This window comes from Opisthocomus hoazin, chromosome 21, assembly GCF_030867145.1.
Source record: "Opisthocomus hoazin isolate bOpiHoa1 chromosome 21, bOpiHoa1.hap1, whole genome shotgun sequence".
Lineage (NCBI taxonomy): Eukaryota > Metazoa > Chordata > Aves > Opisthocomiformes > Opisthocomidae > Opisthocomus > Opisthocomus hoazin.
The window spans coordinates 10,215,860-10,227,717 of NC_134434.1; the positions used below are offsets into that span (position 1 = coordinate 10,215,860).

The 11,858-nt window shown below is 36.4% G+C and overlaps 1 protein-coding gene across 11 annotated transcripts in view; it reads right to left on the bottom strand.

Moving 5' to 3' along the window:
* The window catches only part of BPTF (bromodomain PHD finger transcription factor), a 57,743-nt gene that overhangs the window by 16,829 nt on the left and 29,056 nt on the right, over positions 1–11,858 (bottom strand). For 7 of the 11 annotated variants that reach the window (XM_075440640.1, XM_075440636.1, XM_075440635.1 and 4 more), the window contains 12 exons: positions 11,018–11,153; positions 9,552–9,773; positions 6,828–9,249; positions 6,470–6,594; positions 6,090–6,218; positions 5,645–5,795; positions 4,758–4,881; positions 3,070–3,322; positions 2,478–2,639; positions 1,353–1,501; positions 857–980; positions 90–313 (listed from right to left, as the gene is read on the bottom strand). In XM_075440640.1, the coding sequence (XP_075296755.1) occupies positions 90–313; positions 857–980; positions 1,353–1,501; positions 2,478–2,639; positions 3,070–3,322; positions 4,758–4,881; positions 5,645–5,795; positions 6,090–6,218; positions 6,470–6,594; positions 6,828–9,249; positions 9,552–9,773; positions 11,018–11,153 (4,221 nt within the window). The remainder of the gene's footprint in view (positions 1–89; positions 314–856; positions 981–1,352; positions 1,502–2,477; positions 2,640–3,069; positions 3,323–4,757; positions 4,882–5,644; positions 5,796–6,089; positions 6,219–6,469; positions 6,595–6,827; positions 9,250–9,551; positions 9,774–11,017; positions 11,154–11,858) is intronic. The other 4 variants (XM_075440637.1, XM_075440638.1, XM_075440643.1 and 1 more) reach the window with 3 other exon arrangements.

Sequence of the window (11,858 nt, forward strand, 5' to 3'; positions counted from 1 at the left end):
ATACACTACACTGCTGAAATCCAAAGGCTTGATATGATGTATCATAAGCATTAGCACATTTTCATGCCCAGAGGATGCAAAATGTTTACCTGTCCTTGTGTTAGTTGTGTGAGTTGGGCCATAGTGAGTTTCACCTGTCCCTGCTGAGGGCGAGCGGGCTGTGATGGGGTTTGTGGCTGCACTTGCTGAGGTGGTGTTGCAGGACTTGTGACAGTCTTCTGTCCAGCACTGGAAGAAGCTGTGCTGGTACTAGTAACTGCTGTTGAGACAGGCTGACCCCTGATTATTTGAGTCACCACTTGCTGTGTCTGACCTGTAAGAGAATAATCTGTGATAAGCAACCTGTTTCCAACATTCTAACCATTAGCACGGCAAACCTCAGAGTCACAACAACTTTCAACAGTATATAATCAGACAAGTGAAGCAAACACCACAGCTTGCACACGAATTTTCTTTACAAACCATTTGCCTATGTGGTTGACTGAAAAACATCTGAAAAATGTTTTCTATATTAATTCAATTCACATACTTACGGAGTACTTTGAACACCTAGCTTGCCTTTACCGAAGAAAAAAAACAAACAAACAAAAAAAGACTTTCACCACGCACAATTATTCTAAATGTTTTTGCTTGTTTTCATGGGAACGGACTTAAAAATAAGTACTAGATTTTGCAGTGTCAGTGATGAGCAATGCTGACAAAGCCTGCAACTGACACATTCAAAAGTCAGAAGAGGCACTTGTTAGAAGCATCAAAATGAAGTATTTTTGCATTGGGACAAATGATACAGAAAGTATTTATGAAGAAACAAACCATGGATGCCACACTGGAAATTTAAATATTAAAATGAACCTACTGGCTGGAAGAATACCTTGTTGCACCACGAGAGGTGTTCGAATGATGGTCTTCCCAAGCGTTGACTGCTGAAGTGGTGTCCGTATTACTGTCATACCAGGGCGGAGTGGTGTCCCTTGCACTACCTACATACACCAAAAAGGAGAGCATACATACACTTGTGAAAAAAGCCGCTGGGATATGCCCTGAAATTTCTTGTTTTGTTTTTTTAAAAAAATATATTAAGAAATGTCAAGATGCAAGCAGATCCAGTATTTTTTTCTCATCTATGCCCACACCACTAAGGCTTGCCAAGCTCTAAACTAGTAATTTTTCCAACTGGAGAGAACTGTTAATACTTCCTTGGAATAAATGATCCATAAACACTATTGCTGAGATGAGTCAAAAACATTGAAAAGTGACTAGACGGAACTTTAAATATCTGCCAATAACTTAAAAATAACTTAAAATACATGCACCAAATTACTTTGCATTAAACAATTGGAAGAACATCTTACTTGTGAAGTGCTTGTTGTTCCTAATGTCGCTGTGGTATTTGGCCTAATGGTTACAGTTGCTGTTCTTGGCTGGAATGAAGTGAATGTTTGACTTGCACCTGTAGTTGATGGAATGATACCCAATACCTTTTGCTGAACTTGAACAACACCTAATTAAAGGAAAATTGAGAATTTATTAATGACGTAATTGCTAGCAAAAGTAGTAAATGCAACTCCAGGGTGGCATTTAGATATCAGTCTCCAGGTTTCTACAACACTTTTGAGTCTTTCAATATTTCTTGGGAGAACCTTTATCGTATTGTAAAAAGCAGCAGCATTATATGTTGTTGACAGTCCAACTACATTTTAAGTTAAGAAACAGGTATTTTAGAAAAGATTAAAGGAAAGAGTGAAACTTCACAAAGATCAGTTTGAAGGAACTGCAAAGAAGTCCTTGCACTGACACGGTGCCACAAATCTGTATTATACAACCATTAAAAGCTATAATCTGATTAATTTAAAGTGTAGGAGACCAGTTTAAACACCTTTCACCTACAAGCTCACGGTCCTAAAGAAAACGGGTAATGCTTTTCCTGTCACCTAAGAAATTTTGATACAAAACTAGCAGCCTTCACGATTTCCTCAGATGCTAAGTATAATGGAGACAGAGAATTGAGCTCTTCTGTTCAATATACATTCACAAATCTCAAAGCATTAAGCTCTCTTCTTGAAGCAAGAAGAAAAAGAACGCTAATCTTCGTTTGGAGTCAAACTCTTGCTCATCAGTAAAGAGCAAATGCAGGCATTAGTAACTAAGAACAGCAGCTCTTTTTTTGTGAAGACAGTTGTTTTGTCAATGTATAATTTAGATAATAAAAAAAAAAAGCATGCTTCATCCCACATTGTTAAAAATAAAGCTCCTAATTTTGTACTATGAAATGTTGACTAATTTATAGGCAAAAAACTTGCATTTTTTCCCCTACAGACACAAATATGCAACACAGGGGGAACAAGCCATAGAAACTTGTATATATAAAAATATTTTTCCCTCTTCAAGTCACAGTTTACTTCACTGGGAAAATAGTGTCAATGGAGAATTAATCAGCAAGCTGGAATACATTTTCAATTCAGTTCCCCTTCCCCTACCTCCTTGAGTTGATGGCACATTGACGGCAACAATCTTGCTGTTTGCAGGGAGTGGCAGCTTAGTTATCACTTTCCCTGCCATCGTTACTGGACTGCCTGAGATCTGGAAGGTCTGCCCTGTGCTGGCAATGGTTGTGGCTGAAGTGGCAGCTGTGCTAGTGGCTATTGAGGTACACAGAACAGTCAGTTTCAGAGCAGAGTAATTAGTCAATGAAATGACTATTTTCAAGTATGAAACAGCAAACTACAGGATTATTTTTACAATCGTTTTTGAATGCATCATGCTTTCTTTGGTAAAGATTCTTTTTTGGAAACAGTACGTTACAGCATAGAATGTTTTCATTATCAATGATTACTAGTACAACAACTGTCAGTAATAAATGAGACAGGTCAGAAATCAGACTACTTAGGAAGAATGAACAATGAAAAATTGGACAGGTATGATCTCAGAAGTGTCCTGCTGACTTAGCAAGAGAGTTAAGAGAAAAGATAATAAGAAATGTAACAACTCTATACATTCTGGAGAAGACATAGGTGCTGTGCTGGAGTTTATCCTATGTACACGTTCTTTCCCTGATAAACAGATACTTACCTGTTGAAGATTGGCCTTGTTTAACCCAAGTAGCAAAAGTCTGATGGAAATTCTTGTTCTGTTGGAATGTTACTGTAGCTGGAGAACCCACTTTTGTAGTAAGTACTACTTTGGTTCCAGTGGGGACTGGGCCTGCTAAAGGGCCTACCACTACTTTCTGTGGCGTTGAAACAGTAGTTGCAGTGCTGCTGGCTGTAGTGACTGCGGGGGCCACACCTGCTGCAGGTATCTGCTTCTGCTGTTCCAGCCGTTTCTACAGAATTTAGAAAAAAAAATTAAACAAAGGGATAATTAGCATTTTCAGGTTTTGTAAAATGAATGCTGTCTCTTTCCAGTAATGAAAAATACATGACTGGTAGGATTTTAGTTCAAGTTGTCAAGGATTGAAGAATAGGCTGCTTGTGTACCCTATAGCACAAGACTCCTTGACTCGCAGAACCACAACTCTGCCGACGGTACATAGCCGGAAATTTTCCTTTACACCATCTTTAAAATCCTCAGCTTACGTTAATTTCATTGCACATACTACTTCAAAGAAAACTTATCAAGTAGTCTCAGATTAATCTGAAAGGTTAAAAAACTTTGAAAAATATCCATCTGAATTTGACTTCAACCACGTGCATGCAGGCTGCATCTATGTCAAGTAAGCAGTACTGCATCATTCACACAGCATTTATTACTATCATTCCTAAGTTTAGAGCTGCCTGCACTGAGATCCTGACAGTTACAGAGTAAAAATAAAGAGACTGTATCATTCTACTTCACCATTAAGAACGTAATTTTAAAAATTATTCTTTTAACTGTAAATCCAGTTTGCAGCTCGCTCAAAAAAATTAGGTTCAAAATCCCTTAGTCAGCAACCTTTGGTGCTGTAACTGTCAAGAAGGTACATTTAATTTAGAGAGCCACTTTGTGTAGGGATGCGATCAGTAAGTTCTTTTAAAATTCCAACTAATCTAACATTCTTCTCTATGTTACTGGAATTGCCTCTGTATTTACTAATTTAAAGTTCAGTGTTTGTTTTTTTGCAGTAATGCCCACAAATCAGAAATACTAATTCACTAGTAATGTATTTGTTCAGGGAAGATGAAATGAGAAAGGATTAAGTTCGAAAAAAGCACAATTCTTAATAACCTATGTGAAATACCAACATGGCATTGGGTTTCCCAATTTTAACTGCATGCATTTATATATACATGCACACTTACATCTATACATATATATCTATATATACATAAAAAAATTATCAGTGGGCTTCATTAGGTCAACTTCAGATAGAATAAAACCAAAAGATTCAATTTGACTGAAACATCAAGAATGCAGCTGTGTTTCCAAGTCAGCTGTATACCAAGGCAGCTTTCCATCACACCACAGAACACTGTTGACCTTACCTGGAGATTGGTGCTTCTCAGCCTTCTTTCAAAATGGAAACAAACTAAATCAAACTTTTTAAAGTGTTATAAATCAGGTGAGAAAAGAATGCAAAACAAATCTTCACCTTAACCCTGTTTCAAAATAACAAACGTACACAGTGGAAGCACCATTGTTTGATGGCTTAGTTTGCACAGGAGGTGGAAACTACTTGAAAAATGGTGGAAGACCGGGATAAACTTTGTTTCCCGTGTTCTAACGCATGTAATCTACCAATGCAAGTTGCTGACAGGTGGGACTACCAATAGCTCCCCCACCTGCTGGGCAGCCAACCGTTGGTGTTTTAGTTGAGCCTCCAATTGGGCCTTGAACTCCTCTGCCTTCTTCTGTTCACTAACCTTAGCCTGTTGTTCAACTGCCTGTGCCTTTTCCTTCTCCACCCTGCCAAAGACACAACCGAAAGTAAGTTATACCACCACATAAAATCTGTCAAACTCGATTTCATTTTATCCAGCTTAACCGCCCTTACAAGAACAAATGTCAACACTGAAGATCACCAAAAAACTGGTCATGGCTTTAGAAGTATTTACAAATAAACGACTGAAGTTGCATGCAACAGCCCTGAAATATTCTGATGCTAAACTACTGTAACACCTTACAGGAAACTATTAATCAAAATTGGAATTTATAATCATACCTGAGACTGCAAACAATCTATGTAATACCATTAATTTAAAACAATTCTTTCCAAGAGACTCAGAAATGTTGTTCCAACTCTAAGCATGCAATACTGAAAATATTGATTTTACGACTTGAATATTCTTAGGCTAAATTTACCTTTACTTTACTTGTACACATTTATTTTCTTTGTATTATAGAAGTATTTAAACACATACTGTTTAAAGCCATGCCAAAAGTAGCCTAAAGCTGCACACAACAGTGATTAGTTTGCAAGCATGGAAAAATTAATATAATATTAGTTCTAACATATCTTTAAGATCTGCATAAATTAGTTTTGGTACCAGCAAATAGTTCAGCTTTACAACTTTAAGCTTGACTACCATTGTCAAAAGACACATTAAAAACGCAACACAGATCCACTGATTGTAGCTATCAAACTTGTGTTCTCTAGGGGGAACTTTTATTTAACATAGACACACAAATGAAAACTATTTTCTTTAAAAGCTCATTTGAGTTCATTTACCTTTCAGCAAATGCCCTGATCTCCCATAGTTCCAATTCCTCCTCTGCCACCCAGCTTTCAATTATAACAGGGCCTGTTTGCTTGGGTGTTTCTGGCCTTTTTGGCCTTAGTGCACTTGATCGCAGTCCCTTCCTCTGGGGTGTTGGAGTTTCTTCAGAGAACAGTCAAAACACAGACATTAAGCTCAACTATAAAACAGAACTGAAGGTAAATCAAAATTTAATGTCTCTCTCACTCTCATTTTATAAACAGGAAGGCCTTTCTGCTTCAGATAAATCATGTCAGTTTGTTAAACGCTTTATTTGTTTCAAACAGGCAAATGAACAGTTCACGTCAAGCTGTATTTGCTCCCATGATGGTCTGAATTAACATAAAGATCCAGTTACCTTAAATTTCTGCAGGAGCTCATGGGAAGGGGAAAAAAAAAATGTATAAACAAACATACCTTTTGGAGCCTCTGGTACACCAATGGGACAAATAATTTTTCTTATACAGTACTCTGACCGGATTCCATATGGACCAACATCTCTTCGCTTGATTATTTCTGTTGTTGTAATTTCAGTTTCAGACGTTTCTACAATAAATCAGTCCCAATGCATTAATAACAGAAAATAAATAAAAGCTAAGTCTCCAATCAACCCACTATACTCAAGGTAAAGAAACAGCAACCAGTACTAATTGTTGACCTAAAAAAAAAAAAAAAAAAAAAATCAAATGCCATGCTGTCATCAAGCCTTTACAGAAAGGCTTGGAATAAGTGTAATACTCAAAATTAATAGCAAGAGGTTTTCCATTAAGAAACCCAGAAATTTAAAGAACTTATACCTGTACGTGTAGTTCCTCCCCCAGGTGGAGCTTTTGCTGCCATATCATCCCATTTGAGACATGCCCACAACAACCGCAACATAAGGCTCACTCCAGCCAATGATTTTACTGTTTGAAGTCGGTACCTAACAATAGAGTATTAATTATACTTTCAAATCAAAATGCATTTAAAATACCTAACCGAACCATTGGGACAAATATTTTCTGTCCTACCCTTATTGAACAATATGGAAAATTAATGAGTAATAAGTAGTAAAATTTGCATGTTCAGGCTCAAACATGCATATCACTTGCATTTTAAAATTCAATTAATTTCATCACATCCTAAACTTTTCCTCAAAAATGTAAAAGTCTGTACCTCCAAGTGATCCCGAAAGTTGGCCTTGGGGATGGATATGGCCAGATATCCAAGGCAGGCTTTGCATTGTAATTGAAATAGGGAACTTCTCTGATCCCTCCTTTTCTGGCCAGCTTTTTTAAGTCATCATTGGGTAAAACAAATATGCTTTTTTTACTGCTTTTGGTAACAAATTTTCTGTAAGATGGTAAGGCAGTTCCAGAACGAGTTTTTTTGGGTCTTGCAAATTTCATTAACTTCACTTTGTCTTTTGTAGAATATTCTTTGCTGACAGTCATGGAAGTCACCAATGTGCCTTCTGGGGTGGTCAGTGAGTCGGTTACTGTTGTTGTAACCACTGTTTTACTATGCTCTTGTACAGAAATGACATCCACGTTACTGTCTGTAGCTGGAGTGGTAAGCTTAGTTACAGTAGTGGTGGTAGTTACAGTGGATATGGCACAATTTTCTGTAGATGATACTACTGTTGTTTTCTCATCATTACAAGCTACAGTCTCTGCAACTTTAAACACAGTTTTGGATTCTGTAGACACAGTTGATGTTGTGGTAGTCACTTCAGTAATAACAGTTTTTATTTTACTTTCTCCATTAATATTTTCCATTTTATATGTCTGTACACCGTTCTGATCAGCAAAGTCACTACTCAAGCTAGATTCCTCACATGAGGTTACCGGTGATGGAGCAACTTTCTTATCCTCAACTGCTTCTGTTTCCATAGACTCTGTTTCACTATTCAGGTTATTTTCTTTACAGACAGCATGCGTTGGCGTGGAAGCAGTGCCAACAAAGGCAGTTCTCTCAGCAGAAAGCTGCTTTTCTTCAGTTTTCTGCACACACTTGGGAACTTCAGCTGGTGGCTGAAGACTCTCCCCAGATTCAAACTCAGGTGAACTCTGTAGATGTGAGTTAGGATCCACATTATTTTTGTCCTTTGTGTCCTCCGTCATTATGTCACCATTCATGAACAGTTTTACTGAAGATTCCTTAAAAGTCAATGGTTTTCTTTCATGTTCTGAAATGGATTTATTAATATTATTAACTTTCGGTTCAATATCACCCCCTGCCTTAGTTCCACAGGAGTCTTTAACTAAACAGTCATCATTTGATAACATTTTATTGTCATTATCTTTTCCATTCATTTGAAATGCTGATTTTTCTAAGTCTGTCTCAAATTCTTCATCTTTATCATTCTTATTGTCAGTAATGCTATTGAGATTTGTCTGATCAAGATACTTGTTTACGGTACCTGTCTCCACTTTCAGTTCCTGACTTTTCTTTTGACCATTAGCCTCAGTTAGTTGGGAGCTCAGTGAATCCTCATCAAATTCTACCTCATCCACATGTTCCAGAGTTTGACTTTCAAGGTTTCTTTCAGAAATTAGCTCTGTTTTAAATGGTTCTAGGCCTTTACTACCTGATTTTTGGTGAAATATAACCTTGTTTTCAGATTTACTTTCAGTCTTTCCTGGAGCAATTTCTTCCTCCATTTCACTTTCTTGAGAGGACGTTGGTTCAATATAGCTTTTTATCATACAATTGCTTTCTAGACCTTTGCTCTGCTGTTCAGAAATCCCCTCTGAATCTGTTTTTTCAAGAGTGGCCAGAGCATCTTTTCTACAGCTGCTTGCAGTTACCACTGGCCCTAAGTTTTCACGTTCACACTGAGATACTCTGCTAACAGGCAGTTTTTGTTTTAAAGGTGTTTCGCTTGTTACGGAAACATCCCATTTGATTCCACCTTTGGCATTTGTTTGTTTCAAGCCATCCACAAAGGAACTCTCAGCCTCTCCAAGAACCTCTTGTCCTTGACACTTATCAGCAGTCACAGGTTCAGCGTTGTTTTCTTTACTGTCATTCTGAAGGGAGCTTTCACCTTCAGAGGACTGAGGCGAGTCTTCAACCAGCAGCTGGCCTTCTCTTTTTGACAGCCTGTTTGTCAAAGGCAAAGAGGGTTCATCCAGCTCACCAGCTTTGGTACAAGAGATGCTGCTGATCGGCAAGCAGTCCTGTTCTCCATCTTCGGTTTGGGTCTTCTCTGAAATATAGTTTTGATTTCGGGAAGACATGTCAAACTGGATTCCTTCTTTTATTTTTTTCATTTGTAGCTCATCTATGTTTTTCTGGGGGCTTAAAGATCGAGTGCCTACTGTTTTAGCACTAGCCTCCAGTTTCATCCTTTCTAGACGCTGTTTTTCTTCCAATGTAAACTGCTTTATTCGCCTCTCTAGTAGTCCATCTAATTTTGACGATTTTACTTTCCTTTTGTAGCAAGTCCTTAAATGAAATCCCTCGCTGACATTGATTATATCCAGCTTACAATGACTATCCTCATCTTTTACAGGGGATTCAATTTTCACATCATCTACATCCATAGGTTCTTCCTTGATGACTTTATCATTTTCACCATCGATTTCTTTTTCCACTGGGAAGAAGAAATAACTCTGAATCAGTAAGCTCCCCTAACAATGAATATCAAACTATATTTTCACATTAAGTACTAAGAAACAAATAGATCTCTTAGCATATTAACAGATTTCAAGAAAAAGGGAACAAAAACTTCAGACACTACTACACGGGAAAATAAGCAATCATTTAACTAAGACATTTTAGATGTCTTGACAAAACCTGTTACACAGTTTTCAATAGTTATTTCAGAGGTCCTATGCTTTTACACATGCAATGTTGTAATGAATAGCTAGTTTTACAATAACTTTAGTGCATCACCTTTGTCTTTTGCATGATCTGAATTTTCGGAAATTGTATCAACTTCTACATTTCCTTCACGCGACTTTTCTTCTTTCACTTGTACTTTCTCCAAGGTTTCTGAAACATCTGCTTTGTCTTTTGCTTGCAGATCATGAGAATCCTTTGTTCTATCTTTCTCTGTTTTTATCTTAATGTGACCTTTTCGTTTATCCAAGTTGCATTTTTCGTCTTCGCTCTTTGCTATTAACAAATTAAGTGGCTTCAATTATTCAGAATATTTTTTATACTCTGCTACATTTTAATATATGTTAGTTTAACCCTCAAATCATTCACACATTATTACTGAAATTCAGAAATAGAATTAGGTATACAATGGTAACATCATACATTAAGCTTAGTGCAATATTGAATAATAAACCCCACAAGTCTAAAAGCCCACCAAAGATAAAAATATTTAATTTATATTATTTTTTCAGGAGTCCATGTTCACCTTTTCTTAAAAAAAAAAAAAAAAAAAAAAAGAAAAAACCAAACCTACACCACCAAAAAAAACCCCCTCCCCTCGTTTTTCAGGAAACTAAATACCATTTTCTGAAAACTTAGCCTGTTAGGAGCATATGAATTCAGACCCAGAAAATTCACAATTTTTAATAATTTTGATTTCTACAGCTAAGTCAGAATGGCCATTAGTATTCAAATGATTTTTTGCTGAACACTGTAGTGGCTATTAATTGCAATACGGAAAGCACAATAAATCTAATTTAACAATCATATAGATAACACTAAAAGCAGCAGCATCCATTTTGTGGTTTTGATCCACTTAAAAGCAACAGGGACAATATTACCTAAATATGTGAGGAAAGAAATAATTTTGATAGGTAATACAGGATGTTGCCATTTTGTAAATTTTAAAAGGAAACTCAAGATTAAATTTATTATAAATAAGACTCCTACAGTTCAGCATGTGTTCTAAAAGTCAACTATGCAAAATTTTTCAAATTTTTCTTTCTTAATATAAATCCTTGGAACAAACAAGTGAGAAGGTGTGTTTTGAACTTTCTAGGAAAATAAATTCCTTTCCCCTTGTAAAACTATTGTTTCCAGACAAAACTGGTTAATAGTACTCTGTCAGCATGGGGTGGGGGAGGAGTGTATATATATATACACCAATATTTTAGATGTTACTTTTTGCTTGTGATTATCTACATAATTTTTATCTACCTTTAGTTTAAATAGGGCTATCCAAAGCTGTACAAATATTACACACAACTTCATAACTGAAACAATTTAATGTAGCTAAAAAATGTCTGTGACAACTGAACTGGTTATATTGACAAAGATTGGCAGAAATCTACAAGAGCTTCTCTGGAACACTCTTTGTAACAGTCCACATAAGAAATATCACATGCAAATAATTAACCGAATAAGCAATAAAAATCAGTATATTAGCAATTTAAGAAAATGTAAGCAATGCAGACACTTACTTGGTAGCAACTTTCTGTAATTTGCGTTAGTATTTCCAGGCAGTTTGGGCATAAACCTGTGGACATGTGTTTTACTAATCCAGCTCCAACCACCGTATCCCGTTACTCTATATTCCTCTCCTTTTTGCTTCCAAACCTGTTAAATATTTTTAAAATAGTAGTTTTAATGGTGCTATTTGCTGCACTATTAATGTACATATCCATTTAAAAACCTAAGATTATTTAAAAACAAAACAAAACCTTCAGTTTACAGACTTTTTCACCAAATTGAAGTGTATTTGTGAAATAATGTACTAACTAAAAGTAAAGATATAGCTGCTGATAATCAAATTGATTCAATCATAGTAACATCTAAAAACAATGTTAATTTCATATAACAGTGAGAATCTCTTTAACTAAAAGCTGAAAGATTATACAACTTTTTGAATCAACCTGGATATTTGTTACAACAAACAAATTTAGAGCAAAGAACCGCTCCAATAAAATTATTTAATATCCACTGTAGGAGAATATAAAGAGGCTTCTATAGTAGTTCCCATCATATAATATAGCCTTCCAAAATAAAGGTGGCTAGGCTAGCTTTATTTCGGGGTGGGGGGGGAGTAGGGATGAGAGGGGAGCATTGGACAGGGACACACATACAGACAAGATTCCAATAATCATCTTGAACCCTTCCATTAGGAAGGGCTGCATTTCACAGACAAACATCCATCAATTCAGGCAGCATCACTGAGAGCGTAATACATGTGAAATCTAGTTCAGATCAAGATTATGTGCTTGAATAGGGAGGCATAGTTCCTATTCCAATGGCAGGGAGTAATGCAACGACATTAAAATTTTA